Genomic DNA, 22,839 nt, shown 5'->3' with positions numbered 1-22,839 from the left:
CCGCGGGGCCGAACCGGTCCCGCCCCGCTCCGCTCCGCCCCCCGCCGGTCCCGCACCGCCCGGGATGATGGTGGGGGCGCGGGGAAAGGCAGCCGTGCGCTGATCCTGCAAAGGCTTCGCTCCCGCCCCTGCACCCCCCTCCCGGCCCCAGCACGGGCTCTGAGCTCCGGGTTACGGGGACCCCCATAGCCAGACTGACTCAGGGCCGCCCCCGGCCCGGTGTTCTCTTGGTCCCGCTCTGTAGGTGGCAGTGGTGGAGCGCGGCTGGAAACAGCGGCCTCGAGGCACTGCAGTGAGAGAGCGCGGTGTGTGCAGGAATCCTTGCACGCCGGAGCATCGCCGCACACGGGCATCTCTGCATGCTCCTGCATCCCCGCACAGCCGAGCATCCCCGCATCTTCCAGCATCCTTCCGTGCTCCAGCATCCCTGCAATGGAGCATCCCATGTCCAATCACCTCTGCACACCCCGGCACTCTGCCAAAACCCCACATGCCCCCAGCACCCCTGCACCAGTGAAAGAAGCAGAGGGTGACCCCAACCCTCCTGCAGCACTCATCCCTGCTGGGTGCTGAGCCGCACACCCCGAGTCTCCGTGTCCCCAGCAGCTGCGCAGGGAGCAATAGCCCTCTGCACACACACACAGCAGCTGTTAAGGACGCTCCCTCCCAGGCACATGGTGCTGCCGTGTTTGCCCATGGCTCGGTGTCTTTGTGGCTGCTCGGTGAAGCTGCCAGCCCCAGCCCTGCTGCATCCCGCATCCCCCACCAGCCTCAATTTGCTGAGGGAGGTGACAAAAGCCACCACCTCCACCGCGGTGATCTGCAGCCCTCTGAAGCATCGCGGGGTGTTTGTCTGCCGGCATGAGTCACAGTGACCGTGCTGAGGCTGCCTGCGCTCAGGCAACAGCAAAAATAAACCCAGTGCTGCAAAGCCCTCACCTCCCCCTCGCAGCACAGCTCTGTGCAGGGCCTGGGGGCTTTGTGTTCCTGCCTCGGTCCCCCCCAGCTCTGTGCACACACACATGCATGCTGGCACATGTGTGCACGCACACACGTGGAGGTGAGGACACATGCTAGCACACACGTGCATGCAGTGGCACACGCCAGCGCACACGTGCACGCATGACGCATGCTGCTGCACCTTCCTCCTCCTCCCTCCTTGAGTTTCGCCTGAGAAATTGGGTCAAAAACACAGGAGCCTTAAATGTCACTCGGTTAATCGCACGTCGGGGGACCGGGCTGCTATTTCTGCTGCTGCGACCCACGCCTCCTCCCCCCTGCCTCTCCCAGCAGCATCCCAGCTCTGAGTGGGGCACATCGAGGCTTCTCTGCATTGCTGAAGCCCCACTGACCCGGGGGACACCAGGCTGACATTTCCCCCCCCTGGCCCAGCCCCAGCCCGCTCTTTCCTGCTCAGCACCTCACATCCCCGAGGCTCTTCATCCTCTACATCTCCTTCGCTCTCGAGGAATGCCATGGGATGCTTCGCTCCCGGCTGCAGTGCTGAATGCTCCCGGCTGCCATCCAGCCTGCACTCAGAGCTGCCTTTATCCAAAACACCACTGAAGAGGCCGCAGGGCAGCATGGAGCCAGAGTCCCAACCCCACTGCTGGGAGCCCCACTGCTGGGAGCCCCCCAGGAGCAGTGCAGGCAGGTCGTGCTGGAGTGCAGGAAGCGCTGCCAGGGCTTTTTGTGTGCTGGGTGCCGGCGTGCGAGTTTTGCTGAGCAACCTCGGCTGGCACAGGAGCTGCTTCCAGAGAAGAAGCGGGTGTTGTGCCCTTTGCAGTTAATTACTTGCAGCAATTGATTTCCACTTCCGTGTAAACACTGGGGATTACCGGTGAATGCAGCACAGCCCATTCAGCTCCGCGGCCGCTGCCCTGCACAGTGCTGTGCCTGTTCTCAGGGAGCTCCATGGGATGCAGCTCTGACCCCGTCCCCACGCGGAGGGGCTTTGGGTGCCCACATGGGGGGTCTGGGAGGGGTTTGGCGAGCTGCTGGCACTGGGATGGGAATTGATGCTCCATAGCAGCGTGGTGGTATCTTCGTACTGGGAAGGAGCCGTGCATGGCAGTGCATTGCATGGGGAGCAGGCAGGATGAGGGATGTCATCCCACTGACCTTGTTGTGGCTGGCTGCAGAACTCCCAGCAGGGTGAGCGCCCATAGGTGGAGCAGAGAGTGCTGAGCACTCACAGTGCTCAGTGACCCTCCGTGCCATGGGGATGGAGCACTACAGTGCCTCTGGGGCCAGGGAGTACATGTCACTGTGAGCAGGTGGCAGGGGGGGATGTGTGCTGTTAATGAGCCTGGCTCTGCAGGCAGGAAGTGCTGCTCAGTGCATGGTCAGGACCAGGAGGGCAATTACCACCAAGGCTAATAAAACAGCACCACAACCAGCCCTGTGCTAATTGCTGCTGGTGTCAGGAGAGCTGAGGACGGGTTAATGTCCCCGTGCCCATGCTGGAGGGAGACGTGTGTACTCTGTCACCACACACCCAAATCCCCCATCCACGCTGCGCTGGGGCAGTGGTGCAGGTTTGGATCCCTTAGAGCTGGTGACAGTGACACTCCTGGGAGTCCCTGGGGGGGGACAGGGATGGGTGACAGCCGTGTCCCTGTGTCCCCAGGGAAGGTGGGTGCTGTGGGAGGGCTCGGGAGTGGGGCTGGGCTGCCAGAAGGCTGAAGGGGGATGGGAAGGAGGCAGTTGCTATGGAAACAGAAAATAAAATCAATTCATCCTGCTGGTGGGTTTGGAGGGAGTTGTGCCTGGCCAGGGCAGAGCCCCAGCACCAGCACTGTACCCACGGCAGCCTCCAGCCCAACACTGCATGGACAGAGACCCCACTGTGCCCTGGTCACCATGCTGGGGTCAAGTCCAGTGCAGTACTAGCTTTGACCAGGAGCAGGGACACTACAGGGAGCAGCAGTGGGGCTGGGGACAGCGTATCCATGGCAATGGGGCTCAGCTCATCCCCTCTGGAGCATCGAGGTGTCCTGCCACCTCTTGTCACCAAGGTGAGCTGCCATCAGGGTGTGCTGCCCTGCTCCAAACCCAGCACTGACACCACAGCCACATCTCACCCAAACCTGACGCTGCTGCTCACCCTGCATCCGGCCCCGCCGAGCCGTCCGTCCATCCATCCTCTGCCTGTCCCCGTTCCAGTGCCCCGAGTGCTGGTCCCAGCTGCAGTGGCAGGGGCCTCATTAACACGCCGCTCTCCCAATGAACGTGGCAGCTCTCCTGGAACCAGCTCCATTAGCTGGCAGCAAACCTGAGGAGAATAACAAGCAGTTCTGTGGGGTGCGGGATGGGTCCCCACGTGCACCCTGAGCAATGCGACTGCGCTGCTCAGTAACGGGGTCCCATCTGCGTGGTGGTCCTTGGCAGGAGGCACGCATGGCTGAGAGCTTCCAAACTCATGCCACGTGTGGCTCCTGCTCCCTATAGCCATTCTGTGGCGGGGGGGTGCATTGTGCCGATGTCCCATCCCCAGTGCTGATGTCCCTGGGGGCAGAAGCAGGTCGTGGCCCTCGTCCCGTCCCATGTTTTGCACCCATACGCCCGCGGCCGCCTCCCCAGCGCCCTCCCCGCGTCCCTGTCACAACAAAGGAAAACATCTCTGGATGGAAGCTGCAGGAGGGTCGTCACGGCAACACTGCTGCAGGATTTCACCAGAAACCCATGTTCCAGCTCAAAAAGATGCACCAATCCCCTCTCTGTTCCCTTGGACATAACCGGATGGGGTTGAAAATGAGCAGAGCCAAGGAGCAGAGTGACCACGTGCTGCTGTGCAGGGGGCCGCCAGCCTGACCCTGCTGTGCCTGCAGACGTGGGACACAGCGAGCTCCAGGCACTGGGAGCAGCCTGGGGCAGAGCTGCTGGTGCTTTTCATGGGTGGGAGATGCCATGGGGACAAGGTGGAGAATGAGGATGGGCTGGAGGCGCAGCTGGACCCCACAGCAGACCCCAAGTCCCTTCCTTCACAAAGGATGGAGGACTAAGGACATCCCTCTGTGCCACGTGCAGCAGCATCTCCCATTCCATCCTGCCAAGGCTCCAGGGCTCGGCCAGGAGGCACAGAGACCCCACAGATTCACTTCTTGCCCTTAGGAACAGCTGATGGTCCTCAGCGCTGTCCCACCACAGGCCACGCTCCCCAGGCACGGCGCAGCTGCCAGCGCGGGGGGAGCAGTGTCTATTAAATCCTCATCCATAAGCCATGCTGGCTGGTGTCTGTTGTGACATTTATCTCCACTCCAGAGGAGAGCTCCGATAACTCACTGCCGGCACCTTCACTCAGCAAGACAAATGGCCGGCGGCACATCGACACGGCTGGGGCTGCCTATGATTCTATGATTCCATGGGGCTCGCTGCTAACCGGGCTCATCCCACAGCCATCCCCAGGGCAGGGGATGGAATTCTGGGGAGGAATCACCCATCCGAGGCTGTACGGCTGCTGTCAGCTCCCTCCTGGGAGAGGGGAAGAGCTGATGACATCCTCAGGGAGGGAATGCAGTGCAGGTGTGAGTACCGCTGTGGGTGTGGGACCAGGAGCATCCTCACCCCTCATGGTGCTCACAGGAGCAGGTGAGCGTTTTGAGGCTGACCCCATCCTGCTGTGCTCAAGCAGTGGTGCTGCCTCAAACGTGACCATCCGTGCTCCTCCATGTCCCCAATGCTGGGACACGGTGTGAGAGCCCAGCCCAGCCAGCACCCATGGCTGCACCTTTTCCCCCAATATTATGGACTGGAGACCTGTAGGGTGACACCAACCGACACCTGGGTGCGTGGGAAATGGGAAAAGTGTGGTGCCAGCACAGTAACAAAGCCAGGTCCTTCTCCCCTCTCCCACTTGGCAAACACCATGGGGCCCTTAACCCCTACGCCTTCCCCCATGCTCGGGCACCTTTGGGGGCAGGAACGCCAGCTGCAGTGGCATAAAGGAGGGGAACAGAAAGGCTCTGTGACAGGGGCTCACAAAAGGCAGGAAGCAGCGCCTGGGCCGTGAAGTCCCGCACAATGCAGTCGGAAATGAGAACTTTGCTCTCGGGTTTCCGCGCGCCCATCCTATAGATGAGGAAGAGAAAGGGTGCCCATCTCCGGCCAAGCTGCAGGAGACAGGGTGGCATTCTGCATTCAGGCTGGCAGGTTCAGGGGGAACAAAAGCCCTCCCTCCCCCTCCCCCCAGTTCAGTGACAATCTCCCCCCAAGTTGGGGGTCACTTTTGGCATCGTAGCTTCCTCGTGTCTCATCGCTTTGTTGGGGTTATTCGGGCTTTTCCCAGGCTTTGCACATCCTTCTCTTCTTCCTTTCTGCATCCTCAGCTCCTTCCAGCTGCCGTGGGGCTGCGTGGGGCACGGGGGGAGGTGAGGGGGGAGGTGGGGGAGCTGCAGAGTGCTGAGTGCAGCAGGGGTTTAGGGGTGTGGGGAAGGCGTCCTTCATGCAGAACCCCCCAAAAGCATGCCTGGAGCCAGCCGGTCCCCATGCACCAAAGGGGTGGAGAGGGGCTGCAAAGCTGAGCGCTGGTTTTGGGGAGCAGAGGGGTTGGAGGAATTCGTCCTGCGTGGTGACACCCCAAAACCTCCGGGTGCGGGGCAGGATGCGGAGGTGCGCTGCACGGAGGGGGCTGCAAGGAAGGTGCCCCCCTATTGAGACCACCCCCCCCCCCCCAGAGAAAACAGCTCCACCCAACGGCGGGGTCCGCGGTGCCGGCGGCGGGGGGTGGCCTCGCTCTCAGGGGAGGGGGCGGCCCCGATCGCTGGGGGGAGGGGGGGGAAGGGGGAGGCGACGCATGCGCGGCCGCCCCTCGCCCTGCACCGGGCAGCGCGGCGGGCGCGGAGCGGGCGCGGGTTCGCCGGCGCTGCGGGCAGGTGCGGGCGGGCGGCACCGGCGGGGGGGCCGCGCCTGCCGCCAGCCGCGATTGGCCCGGCCCGGCCCGGCTCGGCCCCCTCCGGGGGACCCGGCCCCGCAGCCCCCTATCCGTTCCCCGCTTTTAAGCCCCCGGTGCCGGCGGGGCGCTCGGTGCGCGGCTCCACCGGCGGCGATGACCCTCTGCGCGCCGTGAGTACGGCCCCAGGTACGTGCGGCACCGGGAACCGGTACCGGCTCCGCCCGCGCCGCGCCCCCGCTGCAGTGCCCGGTGTCGGCGGGGCCGGGGATGGGGGCGGTGGCACCGCTGTGACACGAGCGGGACGGATCGGGGCCGGGAACAACGCGGCTGTCACGGCGGAGGGATGCGGGCACCGGGGCTGCGGAGGGAAGGATTGGGGCTGGGGGACACTGGGGTGCGATGGGGTGAGGGGGGCTGGGAGGAGGGCTGCGCTATGACTGAGGGTTGGGGATACCGAGGGGGCTGTTGGAGCTGGGGGGTGCGGGATGGGGAGGCTGGAAGGGACACCGGCTGAGGGGATCGGGAGTGGGGCTTGGGTGACAGTGGGGTGGGACCGTGGGGACAGCAGGACGGAGGGACGCTGGGGACAGCAGGACGGGTTTAACGGTGCTTTCAGGCTGGGGACACCCGGGCTGTGGGATGCCAGCACTGAGGCCGGTAGGACAGGCCGGGCTTGGAGGATGGTGGCAGGGAGAGGAGAGCAGGGACAATGGGGAGGGTGGCAGGCGCTGGCAAATGGGTGTCCCCCACAATGGGGTTCTGCGACCCCCTCCCCAGGATTCACAGCCCCCTCCCCTGCACGCACTGCCTGCTCCGTGTTGGTGCCACCGGCGTTCCCCCAACAGGGAAGGAGCCAGAAAGTTTCACAGCCCAGACACGGTGCTTCCAGTGCCCCCCCAAGCTCCCAGGTAGGGCTGGGTCCCAGCAGGGGCTCAACAGCACAGGCAGGATGAGTCCCAGCTCCCCCAGCATGGGGACAGCGCGTGGCAAGGCTGGGCTGCAGCGATGCAGGTGCAGGTTTGGGTACCGTGAGGGTTTAGGATGCTCAGAGGAGTCCCCAAGGTTCCAGCACACCCCATGTGCTGTGGGCATGGAGGTGCTGAGGCCCGCCCCCGTGCCACCCCCACTGCACACATCCTGCACCCACCAACCTCTGCATTTGGGGTGGACACTGGTGCTGCTGGTGGAGCTTGCAGTGATGCTGTGTGGGGTTTGGGGCTCAGCCTCCCAGGGAGAGGCAGAAATCGAGGCAGAAAAGGAAAAAAAAAAAAAAAAAAAGAACAAAAAAAAAGCAAATAAAAATAAGAGCAAATTCTAAAATAAAGGCTGCAGACTTGTCTGCCTAATAAAAATCGCACCCAGCAAAGGGCCCATATTGGACACGATCACAGTTTTCCGAGGTGCTAATTTATGCTCGCAGGATGGGGGGGGAGCGGAGCGTCACGTTGCTGTGACGGCAGCGCGGAGTGCAGAATTCCTTTGTTGTGGGCAGAGAGGAGGGGACGCGGAGCCGCCGGGTCCTTCCGCGGCCGCGCAGCGCAGGGGGGTCCGCGTGGGTTCCCAATACCCGCCGAAGGGATGCGGGGTGCTGGGGTGGCACCGCGCTGCGGGGACATGGCGTGGTGTTGAAGCGCTGCGCGGTGCCCCCGGTGGAGTTGGGGACCGGAGCGAGCCGCGGGGACAGCGGAGGTCACGGTGCCAGCGTCCGCATTGGGGGGAATGGGGCATCCCTGCCTGCGGGGCGAAGCCGAGGGTGGGGGCACCCCGTCCTCCTGCGGCCGCACGGGGGTGATGGTGTCCCCTTCCCTCCCGCCCATCCCCAGCCCGTGTCCCCCCGGCTGTCCCCAGTGTCCTCTCCGCTCACCCCGCAATCCTCCCCCTGCCCCCCTCCCTCCCGCACGGCTCGGGGCGGCTCGGGACCACAAAATGCCCCAAAAGTCGCAGGGTCATCCCGACACCCAATCGCCAGGGAGGAATTCAGCTAGGTTTCAGCTGGAGCTAATCATCAGCCCCTTCTTTGCATATTCATGAGTCAGATGAATTATTCATGAGGTGACAGCTAGTGACAGATGTGACAATGTTCGCCTGGGCCGGGGAGGAGGGCTGCGGGAGGAGCGGCTTTGCACCGGCGTTATTTTAGATTTCTCTCGTCTGCTTTTGCCCGGTTTGCAGCAGAGGGGCCGTTCAGGTTCGGGGTTTGGGGACGCTGCTATTGTCCCCAGCGCGGCCCGGCCACGTGGCACCGCCAGTGTCGCCGTGCCACCAACCCGCGGCATCACCCACCCACCCGCAGCGCTCGGGATGCGGTGGCACCGCCCGGCGCCGGCTCTGGGTGCCAACATCTGTGCGTCGGTGCCACCGCGGAGGACAGCATGGTGACACCCGTCTGAACCCGGGATGGGGTCACCAGGGCTGGGTTATGGGGTGGTGGGTCCAGGAGGTGAGAGGAAGATGGTTCTGTAATTAACGGGGCGCTGAGCTGGGGATGCTGTGATAAGGAGAATCATCGGGGGGGGGGGGGGTGGCGGGGGCTGTGCTGGGTTCTGCTTTGTCCCGATGGGGTGTGTGCTGGTGGCTGTGTGTGGTTTCAGCACTGGTAGGGATGGGGCTGCAGCGCTGCTTCCCTGATCTCGGGATCAAGTTTTGAGGTTGGCGTGGGCTCAGCGTGGGCTCTGGGGACATGGCAGGGTCCTCCTTTTGGGCAGGGTGCTCCTTTTGTCCTCCTGCCTGCAGCAGTCCCAGTGCCACTGGGGATGCGGTCCCCGTGCGCTCAGATGCGGGTCACAGCAGCAGGTTGGGGCTGTGCGCCTTGTTCCCAGGCTGGGGGACACCAGGACCCCCCTGGTTCACAGCCTGAGTTCCCTGAGGAGGCAGTGGGTGCTGATGTCCCCTCCCAGCACTGCGCTGTTCCTGCTGTGAAAGCAAAACCTGCAGAAATGCTGATGCCAGGGAAGGTGACTGTCATGCAGCCCCATATCCTCTCCATGCACGGGGTCCTGCTGCCAGCCCAGGGGCGACCGTGGCACTGCTGTCCGTCCATCCATCCATCCATCCGGCCACGGCAGGCAGTTGCACATCCAAAGAGCAACTTCTATGTTTAACATTTAAATAAAATATTGAATGTTTACCCAGCGGTGCGGGCCGCGTTTGCTCAGCGAGCGTCCGTCTGCAGAGCAGCAGCACTGGGTAAACAGCAGAGAGCTTAAGGAAGTGTTTGTATGTGGGCACGTGGATGAGGATCCTCGGGGTCCCACTGCGTTCCTTCACCTCTGGGTCTGCCCCGCTGCCTGGTGTGGCCTGGAAACTGCAGGGGATAGGTGCTGAGGGATGCAGAAAGGGAAAACGAGGGCAAAAAGACCAAAAGAACCAATAAGAGATTGTGAGTGAAGTCTCGGGTTGTGTGCGACTGCTGCGTGTCCTGGGTGCACCCATCCTGCAGCAGCATCTGGATCTTGCACCCACCACTCCGTCCCCACCTGGAGGTCCTGGAGCCGCCCCTCCCCACATCCCTGGACCAAGGGTTTGTGCTGAGGGAGCTCCTGATGCCTTAGAATAGCAACATCAGCATTTCAGTGGGGAGGAGCTGAAACTCCCCAGCCTGGCCACGCCATGCTGTGCCAAGGCACTTGGTTACCATCTTTTCCTGGAGCAGGGAAATGGGGAAAAGTTGAGTGCTGATTTCTATCTGGGCATCAAGGATGGAATCTCCATCCCAAACAGCAGAGCTTAGCAGCCCCTGGTTGCCTTCACTTCTACAGCATCCCACCCCGCAGCAGCCACTGTGCCCAGCCAGGCTCTGGGGCGCTGTGTGGGGCGGCTGTTCCCTGCTGCTCCCTCATCTCCCCCAGGCTGAGCTCAGGCTGGGACTCAGTGTGGAGCTGCACTGTGGGTCAGGTCACCCCTTCGCTTTTATTAGCAGCAGTTCTTGGAAGCAGGAAGAACCACGGAGCTGTGCAAAAGGGAAGGGGCAGCCATAAGGTTGCAGACGGTTTCTTCTGTAGAACAGATTAAATAAAACCCAGTTCTGTACCCCTCAGAAAGGCCATTTTCTAGCACTGAACACAGGGGGTCTCCTTTTCTTCTCATCGTTCGGCTCTTTCTTTCTATTTTCGTCCCGTAAAAGCAAAGGGGACGGAGTGAGAAATCAGGAGTTGGAAAATGGAACATCAGGGCACAGGGAAGCTGGGTGCTGAGCCAAAGCTGCAGCTTGGGAGGATCGGGGGGTTCCATCCACATCCCCCAAAGCGGGAGCTTCCCATCCTGGGCAGGGAACAGGGCTGTGCCAGTGCTCGGTGACAGAGCTGGAGAGCCAGCATCCCTCCCAGGCATGAGAGCAGATGATTTAGAAAGCACTAATCGGTGCTGCGGTAAAACAGATGGATGGGAGCTTTGTGCTCCAGCCCGGCTCCAGCAGCCAGAGGCACCCGCTGCATGTTAATGCTGGAGCAGAGCGAGGGCTGCACCTGGTGCTGGGGGGGGGCGTGGGACCCCCAAGTGAACCCACGTCCCTGTGGTGGAGGTGTGGGGATGTCACCATGTGTGGCACTGGGAGCAAAACCGGACTCACGGTGCTCGTGTGCCGCTGCTGAGCAGAGCCAGCGCTGCTCCTGTGGCTCCTGGGAGGACGATGTCACTGCGTCCCCACGGTGATTCGTGGAGCACGGAGCCAAGAGGCAGCGAGCAGCCGACCCTGCTGTCGTTGCAGGTTAAGGATGGTCCATGTGATGGGGGATGCCGGCTGCTGGCTCCTGCTTGGGCTCACCCTGCTCCCCATCGCTGTGCTGGGTAAGTGGAATGCGGGGATGGGTGCTTCCCCCCCCCTTGGCTGCAGGGTGAGGAGGAGCAGGGCTGGGAGAGGAGCAGGAAGTCGTCTGGAGTCGCCAGCACTCAGTGGCTGGAGATGATGAGCCCGCAACAATTAGCAGCAGCAGCAGCAGGGAGCAGGGAACCACCAGCAATAAGGAATACTTACAGGGAGAAGCAGCAGCTCGGTGGGGGTTGGGGCTGCACGGTGCCTCAGCCCCGCAGTGGGATGAAGAAGGGTCGGCAGGGGATTAGTGAGGGAAAAGCCCCCCCGGGTGGCTGTGCTCCCCCCGCACTGGGATCCCTTAAACCCTTAATCCCGTTGCTTGGCACCCCCCTCTGAGCCAACCCCCATGGCTGGCTTTGTGCATCTCTGGGTCTGCTTTGCATCCCCACCTTCCCCCCAGCAGCAGGCCACCCATGTCCCCATCCCACACGGCAGGGACACAGCAGCATTCCGCTGCCGTGGGGTTTTGTGACCTTCCTGTACCCCCAAGGCAGGAATGGGCTTGGGGTGAAGTTTTGTGGGGTGGGGAGGCAGTGGAGGGCAGCACCGGGATTAGTGACCATCCCCAACTGGCTCAGCACTGCGGGAAGCATCCTCCACAACCCCAGGGGGGACTGAGAGTGATGGGATTTATGGGAGCGTGGCCAGGCCGAGCAGGATTAGTGCAGGAGGAGGATGGAGGTCCTTTACCAACCTCACCGATTCTATGAACCTGGGAATCGCTGCCACGCGTTCTCCCAGTTTGGGGGCGGCTTCCCCTGGTGCCACTGAATGGCAGCACGGGGAAGGAGCAGCCCCTCTCAGTGCCCCATTTTGCAGCCCACCCCCGTGGTTCCCCATAGGCTCCCAGGACGATGGGAAGGTGATCCACATCAGCCGGGTGCAGCACCAGGCGGTGCGAGTGGGGCTGGGGGAGCCCGTGGCACTGCCCTGCCTCTTCCTGCTGCATCCCTCCGCCTCGCTGGGCCCCAACGAGCCCCCGGACCCCCCCCGTGTCAAATGGAGCAAGGTGCGCTCGGCCAGCGGGCAGCGGGAGGACATCCCCATCTTGGTGGCCAAGGACAACGTGGTGAAGGTGGTGAAAGCCTACGAGGGCCGCGTGTCCCTCCCTGGCTACGCCCGTGACCGTTACAACGGGACGCTGCTGCTGCGTGCCGCCCGCGCCAGCGATGCGGGGCTGTACCGCTGCGAGGTGGTGGCCGGCATCGACGATGAGCAGGACCTGCTGCCCCTCGAGGTGATGGGTGAGCTGGGGGGCTGCAGGGCCGCTGGGGGGGCTGTGTGAGTCCTGCACCCTGCGTGAGCTGTGCTGTCCCCGTGAGCCGTGCGCCCCTTGGATGCCCTACGAGCAACACGCAGCACGCGTGGCTTATAGGGGATGCATGGGATGCATGTGAACAGCACATATCTGACGAGCTGTGTGTCCTGTGTGAGCTGCGGGGTGCATCCTCTGCAAGCTGTGCATGCTGTGAGCCACTCACCTCATGCAAGCCATGCACACCCTACAAGCTGTGTACCCTATGTGAGCAGTGCACTGTGTGTCCTCTGCAAGCTGTGCGTGCTGTCAGCTCCCCCTGAGCTGTGCGCCCATGCAAGCCATGCACACCCTACAAGCTGTGCACTGTGAGTTGTGCACCATATGCAAGCTGTGCATGGTTACATGCTGTAGTGAGGGACACAGTTTAGTGGGGAAATATTGATGGTTGGGCCGGCTGACCTTGGAGGTCTTTACGAACCTTGGTGGTTCTCGGTTCTATGCTGTGCTCCCCGTGCAAATCTTGCACACGAAAGATTCCCAGCCCTCTTCTGCAAGCTGTGTGCCCCACATAGCCAGCACTGTGTGTGAGCAGCGCTGCTCCCTTCCAGGCGTCGTCTTCCACTACCGCCCCGCGGGTGCTCGCTATGTGCTGACCTTTGCTGCTGCCCGCCGTGCCTGCATGGACAACTCGGCCGTCATCGCCTCCCCCCAGCACCTGCAGGCTGCTTTTGAGGACGGCTATGACAACTGTGATGCGGGCTGGCTGGCTGACCAGAGCGTGCGGTAAGTGCGTGGCACAGGCGCCCCTCACCACTGCTGGCACAGAGCCGGGCACCCAGCACAGCCTGTCCCGCAGGTACCCCATCACGCTGTCCCGACCCGGCTGCTATGGAGATCGCAACAGCCTCCCCGGGGTGCGCAGCTACGGCCAGAGGGAGCCTGGTGAGCTGTACGACGTCTACTGCTACGCACGGGAGCTGCAAGGCAAGCAGAACTGGGTGATGCGTGGGACATCCCTTGGTGCCACCGTGGGGATGGGGATGGCCATCCAATGCGCCGCGCTCTCTTGCAGGGAAGGTGTTCTATGCCACGGCCCCAGGGCGCTTCACCTTGTCGGGGGCACGGAGGCACTGCCGGGGCCGTGGGGCTGCCTTGGCCACCACGGGGCAGCTGTACTTGGCCTGGCGTGAGGGCCTGGACCAGTGTGACCCAGGCTGGCTGGCGGATGGCAGCGTGAGGTACCCCATCTTGGCTCCACGCAGGAAGTGTGGCGGTGAGGCACCGGGAGTCAGGACTCTCTACCGCTTCCCCAACCGCACCGGCTTCCCTCCACCCACCTCCAAATTCGATGCATACTGCTATAAAGGTAACAAGGATCGGCCTCGGGGCCACCGCTGTGTGCCGGGCAGCAGCTCACCCTCATCCCCCATCCCTGCAGGGGACACGGCGGGTGCTCCCGATTCTACTGTAGAGCAGAGGGAACAGGAGCCTCTGGGCAGTGACAACGTGCTGGTGGAGCGTGAGGACATGGCCACCTCTGGGGACAGCCCACGTGCCGGCGTCCTGCAGCAGCTGGGGGCTGCAGGGCCGGGTGGTGCCGAGGACGAGCAGTTGCAGTTGGCAAGCAGCGTGACGGCAGCGTGGCGTGGTGACATCCCCAGAGGCAGTATTAAGGCCTCTTCATCCTCTCCATCCTCATCGGTGTGGCCGCTCGAGGATGAAGCCCTCAATGCGGTGGACCAGGCGCCTCAGGGCTCCACACAGGAGCTGTTTGGCAGCAGCCTGGCACCGCGAGAATTCCCTGACCCCCCAGAGCCCCCGTTCACCCTGCATCCACAGACCCAAAGTCCAGCCCAGGAGATTATCAGCTCAGCACCACCAGCTTTGGGGACGGTCCCCATGGTGGCAGCAGAAACCCCCAGCACTCCAAAACAGAGCAGCTACGCTGGGCTGAATGGGCGCTACTTCCAGCTGCAGCAGCAGAGCCGGGACCCCTCGGTGGCCCAGGACCCCACAGTGGCTGATGACCACACAGTGGCTGGGGACCCAGCGGGGACAATCACCCAGGCCCCCATCCTGGCCCTGGAGGTGAAGGGGGCTGCAGCCAACGCGGTGGAAACGTGGAGCATCACCCGTCCCAGTGCTGAGAGCCCCCATAGAGGAGGTCTCTACCCGCTCTCCAATGAGGTGGAGGAGGAGATTGGCCACAGTAAGTGATGCCCCAGGTGGGGGGTGGCATTGGGGTGCTGCCACCCCACCCAGGGAACCCCACAGTGCTCTATCTTTTGCAGAGCTGCTGGCACCATCCACCATCCCTGTGCCTCCCTCCCAGAGGGATTTACCACAGTGGAGCCCCTCTACAGCCCCACATGGTCCCGGGGACCCCACACAGAGATCCCTGTCATCATCCCCATCCACTCCCGTGGCTCCCAGTGACGCTTCCCACCACCAGGACGTCAGCACTGGGGAGGCTCAGCCCCGCGGTGACTCTCCTCAGCCACCTGCAGATGTCACCGAGGACTTCTCCGGGGACGCTGCCCCCAAGGAGGATGACAGCCCCATCCCGCCGTGGCCCCCACTGCCCCCAGCCCCACTGGTGGCTGAGGACCCCGGGACAGCTGCACAGCCCATCAGTGACAGCGGTGGAGCCCTGGGTGATGGCTCACTGGAGCGGCAGAGGAAGGCAGTGACCTTTGTCCACCCACCCATGGAGCTCCCTGGCAGCCCCAGCCCCATTGCAGTGTCTTCTCCCCATCCGCAGAGCAGGCTGAGCCCCACAGATCCCCAAGGGGCGCTCGAAATGGGAGCTGAACCCACCTCTGAGCACCTGGATGTGGGGATGGGGCTGCAGGATGAAGCAGCCATCACCCCAGTGGCTCCAGATGTCCCCTCAGCTTCCCCCACAGACAGCGAGGTGACCCCACAGTTGGGCTCCGAGTGGCCATCGGAGGGCAGCGGGCAGGTGGGGGACGGCCCTACAGCTGCCCCACAGCACCCAAACCCCTCTGAGCCAGGGCTGGAAGGAGAGGAGCATCCCTCACACCCCCCAGATCCTCAACAGCCCCCCAGTCCTGGCGAAGAGGACACCTCAGAGGAGGCAAAGAACGAACCCCTTACCAGCACAGCCACCCACCCCTCAGCATCCCCTGACACCCATTGGCCGTCACCCACCGCCCCCCACCCATGGGTGCCAGATGGGCCTGAAGCCCCGAGTGCGGGGCCACTCTTTGAGCCCACCACACCGGGGAGCGAAGGGGGGGCTTTGCTGCTGGATACTGACAGTGGGAGCGGTGAGGAGCCCGTGCTGGAGGAGCAGGAGCTGCTGGTGTGGGCAGACAGCAGCAACAGCAGCCAGCATGGTGAGCACGGGGCACAGGGAGCTGGGGTTGGGTTTAAGGCAGAGGTGTCCAAACCGTGGGGTTCAGTGGGGACTTTCACTGGCTGCGATGGGTTTTTCCAAGTGAGCTGAGCTGTGAACGTGAGCCAGAAAAGCATCCTCCTAAATATTTAATATTTGTGGTTGCGAATAATAATAGAGAGCGAGGTGACTCCTGGCTGAGGGTGTGCAGCACACGCAGCCTTTAGTGTCTGCAAAAAGAATAGATTTAAAGTTTAGAGGCACTGAGAGGTGGAAGCACTGCCGTAATGACTGCCCTGGGGCCGCCATGGGGCCGTGTTGTCCCCACTGTGCCACCAAGGAGCCGGGGCTGGGTGGGCATCCTCCCGCATGGGGCTGTCAGTGGGGTGGGCTGGGTGAAGTGCTCTGCTGACAGCACTCCCACCCCACAGCTCCAGCTGACCCATGCCAGACCAACCCCTGTCTGCACGGCGGGACGTGCCACGCCAACGGCTCCGTCTGCGGCTGCAGCTGCGCCCCGGGCTTCACCGGGGAGAACTGTGAGATCGGTGAGCGGACGGCCGCGCCAGGATGGATGCTGGGGATGGGGATGGGGAGGGCAGGGGGTGCCGGGGGTCTCAGCGTTGCCTGCAGCCCCTCGCCATCCCCGCAGACATCGATGACTGCCTGTCGAGCCCCTGCCAGAACGGCGGCACCTGCATCGATGAGGTCAACGCCTTCATCTGCCTCTGCCTGCCCAGCTACGGAGGCAGCCGCTGTGAGAAAGGTGGGGAGGGTGGCATGGGGGAGAGCAGCCCCCAGATCCCCCAGCCCTGTCCCATAGGGGGTGGGGAGCTGAACCCAGGAGCCCCTCACACATCCTGGGGTGGTGCCCGTCCCTCTCCCTACCCCTGGTGTCCCCACATCCCCGCAGACACGGAGGGCTGTGACCACAACTGGCACAAGTTCCAGGGCCACTGCTACCGCTACTTCTCCCGGCGGCGCTCCTGGGAGGACGCAGAGCGTGACTGCCGCCGGCGCGCCGGGCATCTCACCAGCATCCACTCACAGGAGGAGCACGGCTTCATCAACAGTATGGGCACATTGTGGGGGGGGGGAAGGGAGCAGCAGCACCCCTGGGTGCTCCCCAGCCCCGTGGATGCCGGTGCCTGGGGCCGCCTCTGATGCCTTTCTTGCCAGGCTTTGGGCACGAGAACACCTGGATCGGGCTCAACGACAGGATTGTGGAGCAGGATTTCCAATGGACGGACAACACCGGCCTGGTGAGACCCATGGGGTGGCTCCTCGTGGGGTGGGGGTTGTGGGGCGCGAGCGCTCTCAGCCTCCCCCGTTTCCCACCAGCAATACGAGAACTGGAGGGAGAACCAACCCGACAACTTCTTTGCGGGCGGTGAGGACTGCGTGGTGTTGGTTTCCCATGAGATCGGCAAGTGGAACGACGTGCCCTGCAACTACAACCTGCCCTACATCTGCAAGAAGGGCACAGGTATTGTTCGTCTGCCAACCCCATCCTGCAGCCACCGGCTTCCCCGTCCCACATCCCCCAGCATCCTCATCTCGCACCCTGCAGCACCCCATCCCTCATCCCGCAGCATCCCCATCCCATGGCCCCTTCCTCCCCATCCCAGCACCCCTATCCTACAGCATCCCGTGGGCTCCCAGCCTCCCCGTTGCAGCCTCCCTATCCTGCATCCCCATCCTGCAGCCTCCTGGCACCTCCTCATCCTCAGGAAACCTCTCCCAAAGAAAACCCGAGCGGCTCCCCTTAATCTCCATTATTTTTTCTTCCCCTGTAGTTAATTCTTCCCTCTCCACTTTAATTTGCTTAATTTGCCACCATTAAAACTATTAAGCTCTCATTCCTTATCTTGAAAGTTATATTAACCTCCAGCTGTTCGCTGGGAGCGCTCCTCCCGCTCCCGCGGCCGCGCGGAACGATGCGCTCTCCCCAATAGGGCCATTAATTACCTCTGTAAATCCTCAGGAACGCCTCACTGCAGCACCAATGGGATGGGATGGGATTTATCCTAAGGCCGTGGCGGGTGTGGGGTGTCCCCTTGTGTCCCATTGTCCGTGTGTCCCCTTGTCTCCATGTCCCCTGCTGGTACCAGGAGTCCAGGTGGGCACTGATGGGTCTCTGTCCCCCGCAGTGCTTTGTGGGCCCCCCCCCGAGGTGGAGAACGCGTTCCTCGTGGGGAAGAAGAAGGAGAGGTACAGCATCCACTCGAGCGTGCGCTACCAGTGCGAGGAGGGCTTCACCCAGCGCCACGTCCCCACCATCAGGTGCCACAGCAACGGCAAGTGGGACCGGCCCAAACTGCTCTGCACAAAACGTTAGTGGGGTCTGGGGGTACGGTGGGGATGGGGGCTGTAGGGATGGGGGCTCCCTGACCCCCCCCAACGTCTCTGCCCTTTGCCCCCCCCATTAGCCAGGCGGTCGCACCGGGCACGGCGGCATCACCGGCACCGCCACAGCCACCCTCACCACCAGCACCACCACCACAAACCCCGCAAGGAGCGGCGAAAACACCGCAAGCACCTCCGGCTGGACTGGATGGAGGAGGGCCACTACTTCTAGGGCCGGGGAGGCAGCGAGCGTGCGATCCCCAGGCACCCCAGGAACAGCCGTCCATGGGATGGGACGTGGTGACGTCCCCCTGACCCCCCTCCAGCCTCCCCCCTCCCCTCTTTTATAACCCTCTTTGCTTTAGCTCCTAGGATGCCCGGCCCCGTAGGGAATAGGACCCAGCGGGGGCGGCTGCGTGTGCGTCCCCAGCCCCCCCCCTGCATGCCCCACCCCGGGGTCGAGCCCCTGACCCTGCATGGGGATCCCAAAATCCCCTCTGGGTCCTGGGGGGGCTGCCCCATGGCGGCCGATGGCCCCCTGGGCTCTGCTCCCCTCCAGGCTGTGGGGGGACACGCAGCAGCCCCCACCCATCACCCCGCTGCCCCGTGGGGGGCTCCGGTTTTTTAACAGCCCCCCCCTGTCTTCCTGCCCTGCCAATGTCCCCACAGCCAGCACGGGGGTCCCTGTCCCGCCCTGTGGGACCCTCTGGGCTGGATTTTGGGGTTGGATTTCCCTTTTTCCGTTCATTGTCGGTTTCCCATTGGAGTTGGTGTGTGTGTGTATGGCGCTTTCTGATCTCTGCTGTTTGCGATGTGACTGCAGTGTCCCGTACCCCCTCCCCTCCTCCGTGGCATTTCTGACTCTGCGTTTCTGTACTGCTGGACATTTTAATAAATTTTTTTAACAGTTGAGCAGCCCCGAGCCTGTGCTTGGCTGGGGACTGCGGGTGCGGGGACCCCGTGGAGGTGGGATGCACTCCCTGCCCGCTGCTCTCCATCTTCATCCTTTCATGGCTAAATTGGTGTTATCCAACACGACCCTCCTTCACACCAGGGCTGTGTCACTGCCCCGCTGCCATCCGTCACCGTGTGACAGCATCACCTGGGGCTCTGGTGGCCCCCAGTCCCCTTGCTGTGTTCCCAGTGGCCACACGTGTCACCTCCTGGCAGCTATTTGTTGTCATCAGTGCTGGAAGAGCCGTGAAGGTGACAGATGCACTGTGCTCAGCTGTGCCCAGCACAGAAGCAGCTGCTGTGCCCCCCCCCTGTGTGGGGGACATGGGGTCCCCAGCCCATGCCCTGCTGTGCCCACAGTGGCTCAGGGGTCACAGCTGGCACTGTGTTGCTGTGGTGCTGCTCCCCACACTTGGGGCTGGTCCTGATCTGTCAGTGGGGATGGGATGCAGTAGAGATGCTGTAGGGATGCTGTAAGGATGCTGCTGTAGGGATGCTGTAAGGATGCTGCTGGGGAAATCCTGAAACACACCCAGTTCTGCTGGACCAGGACTTTGGGTACAGAGAGAAACCACGAGCGATGTTCAGTTGGGTGGGAGGTGGGGTGAGTGCTGTCCCGTGGTTCTGTGCACCCCGGGGTCCCTTTTGCTGCCCTCGCCAGCAGGCACCAGGAAAAGGAGACACGTGAGCCTGGCTCAGCTCTCCGAAGCAGCTGAAGCTTTTATTTTACCTAAGTCCAGCTCACAGCACTGTGGCTGCATGACACCCAGAGCTGCCCCCGGCCGGGGTGGGCAGGCAGCTCGGGGCAGCTTCTGCACTAAGCCAAGCGCGAGGGCGAGAGGCTGCTGCCCCAAGTGGGCACCGCCTGCATTGGTGCCAGATTTTGGGGCTGTGCCCCCGCTGCTGTGTTACCTGCAGCACCCCGAGGTGGGGTTGGTCCCAGCGCAGAGCTGGAGAGCACAAGGACGCGGGGGGTTCAGTCCTGCGTTGCTCTGGCCAGGCTTTTTGCACATGCAATGCGCTGAATTCTAAGCGATGACTTCAGATGGGCTCTGCCAGGTTGGTGCTGGATCTTCCTGCCCAGGCAGCTCAGTGCTTTCTCTCCAGGTGCCTCAGTTTCCCCCCGGGCATCACTGGGCCCGGGTACAGCACAGCACCCGCTGGCATCACCTGAGCTTTTCCAGTTCCACGTGCACAGCCCCAACCCTGGGGGCTCCCGGCGGAGTCCAAGGACGCTCTGCAGCCATGCAGGGCTGGGGGAGCCTCGTGGGGAACCCCAGCACTGCATCACACACGGTTGGGATGCCCCTCACCCTTCTTCTTCTCAGGAGGAGCATCACCAGCCTTTTTAAAGCAGTACACTCCAAAAAGCTTGTACTTCTTGTCCGGGAAGCCCAGGTTGCGCACTCCAGGCTCCCGGCCGCCGCAGCGCGCCCGCGGGTTGACGATGGGGTAACGGATGCTGCCGTCCTCCAGCCAGCCCGCCTCGCAGCGGTCCAGCAGTTGGATCTTCCAGGCAGCATACAGCTGCCCCACCTTGGCCACGGCCGCCCCGTTGTTCTTGCAGGCCTGCACCGCCTCGGCGTAGCTCAGCTTGCGGAACGTCTTCAGGAAGTAGACTTTGCCTGGGGAAGAGAAGGGGGGTGCAGAAAAGGAAGGGGTTTGGGGATGGGGTGCAGCGCCAGCGGGTGGGGCATTGGGTGGAGATGGAAGTGAGCAGTGCTGCCAGGAGGGGTGAGCCCTACATCCATCCCTGTGGGGGATCTGGGCCTCCCCAGCCCAATCCTCATCAGAAGGGATGGAGGAGACAAGCGGCCAGCCGTGGGGGCCCCCCCTCAGCACGGGCAGATTTACGGGGCTGCGCGGTGCCGCTGGTGCTGGCGGTGCTGCCTGCTATTTATCCTGCCTGCCACCATTAAACAAACATCCGCAGAGCCCCCCCCCACGCTGCCCTGCCAGCCAGGAGGAATTTACACAGCCCCAGAGCCCTCACGGCTCCAATCTGTCTTGCCTGGCCCCGGCCTCATCCATCACCCGGGCCACTCGCAGCTGCAATTACCTCCATCCCCTCCTCCTGCTCAGGGAACACAGAGCTGGGCTGAGAGCGAGTGCCCCCGAGCAGAGGGTGATGGGGGCACACAGATGGACCCCGGTATTGGATGGGGGTCCCCACTCCCGAACCCCTCGTGATGCGACATGGGGGTGTGCAGCCACTTCCTGAGGCCGGTCCCATTAGCAGCATCCAGCAGGACCTTGGCATTGCAGCACAGGGAGAAGACTGGGAACGGCCCCTTCTCTCCACGGGGAACCTCTCTCCAGTGCCTCAGCTTCCCCACTCACCGTTGAGGTTGGAGGTGAAGCAGAAGGCATCGTAGTGCTCGCTCTCCTTGTGCCGGTAGCCGTAGTTGCGCACACCCACCGGGGTGTCCTTGCGGCCGCACTCCTCCCGCGGGTGGGAGATGGGGTACTGCACGGAGCCGTCCTGCAGCCAGCCTGCATTGCACCAATCCATGCCCTCCAGCCAGGCCTGGTGCAGCTGGTCGTGCGAGGCCAGGATGCCGTCCTGCTGCAGGCACGCCTGCTGCGCCTCGTGGAAGTTCAGGGTGTAGCGGCCCAGGCGAGGATGGTAGGGGAAAATGACGCCTGTGGGGCAGCAAGCGGGGCTGTGGTGTGAGAGCATCACCCGTGAACCGCCCTTCACCCCATAGCAAAGCGGGGGTCACATCGACGCCGTACGGAGCACCCAGGCACGGGGCTGAGCCCCTGCAGCAGGCATGCACTGACCACGCGGCACAGCCGTGCGCTGACAAAGCTTTTCCCCTTTTCTCAGCATCCCCAGCTGTTCCAGCCCGTGCCACAGCTCAGCTCCCAGCCACGTGCGGCACCGATGCTGCCACGCGCCCCGGTCCCCCCTGCTGCTTTACGAGGCCGTGCCTCCATCTATCTGCGGCCTTTACGAGCTGCCAGCGAGTCAACCTGGAGCAACAATAAAAGCCAATAACAGATGCAATAAAACACGGCGCATGCCGGGACAAACAAGCAGCCGTAAAGCTGAGCCTGAGGATGTGGCTCCGGGAGCTGCGTCACCCCACACAGAACACATGGCCACCGACGGTCCCCGCGTGTCCCCGTTCCCATCGGATCCGCTACCTTCGAGATCCAGCTTGACCATGCCGGTGTCATCCTCCAGCTCGTTGGTCACCTCGCACTCGTAGCGCCCGTAGTCCTGCAGGGTGACGTTGCGGATGATGAGCGAGGCGTCCCCAAAGCCATCCTCCTGCAGCGCCGTGCGCCCGCGGTAGCTGCCGAACGCCCTCCTCGCCTTCCCCAGAGCCACAAAGACGTCCACGAAGGCCATCGGCTCCGTCACTTTGGTCCATTTGAGGCGGATCTCGTCGGGGTTGTGGGCCGAGACGTCGTAGTGGTAGCGGCAGGGCAGGATGATGGTGCCGCCCCGGTGCGTCACCACCTTCCCTGGAGCTGTCTGCACCACCACGGCCCCGCTGTCCCCCTCTGCAAGGGACACTGAGCTCAGTGGGCTCCTCGTTCCCAAAGCTGCCCCATCGCAGAGTCAGATGGGATGGAGCTGTGGTGGGGCAGAGCGGCCATTCGGCTCAGAGATGGGAAGAAGCAGCTTTTGGGGAGGGTTCCTGCTTTGGAGGAGCTTTGCAAGCTACAGGACGGCTCCGCTGTGCTTCCATGAACATTAAACCCCGCTCCACAAAAGCTCCACAAAGGGGCGCCTGCACCCCCACCATGGACCCCCCAGCACTCACCCAGGACATGGACCACCTTCTTCCTTCCCCTGGCACTGGGCGGCGTGTCAGAAGCGAGGACACCCACCAGCAGCAGCAGCGCAGCCCAGGGCCCCTGGGGACACATCTGGGGGGAGAGCAGAGCCATCAGCATCCACCAACACCGCAGCACAGGGAAAGCATCGCATCCAACCTCCCGTCCCCACAAAGGCTGGGCCCCACCTGCAGGACCCCCTCCCCCCCCCAGTCCCAGTGTGCCCATCTCCCTTTCTGGCAGCGCTGTGGGGTGAGGGCTGAGCGCCCCGCAGGGACCCCCGGGCTGTGCAGCACTGAACTCCACTTCACCCGCTCAGTTACAGCCAGGATGAATATTTCATGGCACGCGCTGCGGGACGGATCTCGTGAGTTATTTATGGCACATCTGGAAACTGAACTGATGGCGTGAGGGTGGGCTGCAGCACAACC

General features: G+C 63.0%; 2 protein-coding genes across 2 annotated transcripts; one reads left to right on the top strand and one right to left on the bottom strand.

Moving 5' to 3' along the window:
* Nucleotides 1-10,605: 10,605 nt before the first annotated feature.
* Nucleotides 10,606-17,897, top strand: NCAN (neurocan). The gene is made up of 14 exons (XM_042891891.1): nucleotides 10,606-10,678; nucleotides 11,546-11,947; nucleotides 12,570-12,744; nucleotides 12,818-12,945; nucleotides 13,034-13,327; nucleotides 13,400-14,170; nucleotides 14,253-15,320; nucleotides 15,751-15,867; nucleotides 15,972-16,085; nucleotides 16,233-16,391; nucleotides 16,499-16,581; nucleotides 16,661-16,805; nucleotides 17,470-17,652; nucleotides 17,749-17,897. The coding sequence occupies exons 1-14, from the start codon at nucleotides 10,606-10,608 to the stop codon at nucleotides 17,895-17,897; spliced, it is 3,861 nt and encodes a 1,286-aa protein (XP_042747825.1).
* A 2,009-nt stretch (nucleotides 17,898-19,906) lies between these two features.
* HAPLN4 (hyaluronan and proteoglycan link protein 4) lies at nucleotides 19,907-22,501 on the bottom strand. Its single transcript, XM_042891895.1, has 4 exons — nucleotides 22,396-22,501; nucleotides 21,770-22,132; nucleotides 20,960-21,262; nucleotides 19,907-20,244 (listed from the first exon to the last, which is right to left on the bottom strand). Exons 1-4 carry the CDS (start codon nucleotides 22,499-22,501, stop codon nucleotides 19,907-19,909), a joined length of 1,110 nt encoding a protein of 369 aa, XP_042747829.1.
* Nucleotides 22,502-22,839: the final 338 nt, after the last annotated feature.

The sequence above is a fragment of the Lagopus leucura genome, unplaced genomic scaffold (genome assembly GCF_019238085.1).
Source record: "Lagopus leucura isolate 7727_CA_CO unplaced genomic scaffold, USGS_WTPT01 145-27_obj-0_obj, whole genome shotgun sequence".
Classification (NCBI taxonomy): Eukaryota; Metazoa; Chordata; class Aves; order Galliformes; family Phasianidae; genus Lagopus; species Lagopus leucura.
This window is presented reverse-complemented; position numbering and strand designations above follow the sequence as displayed.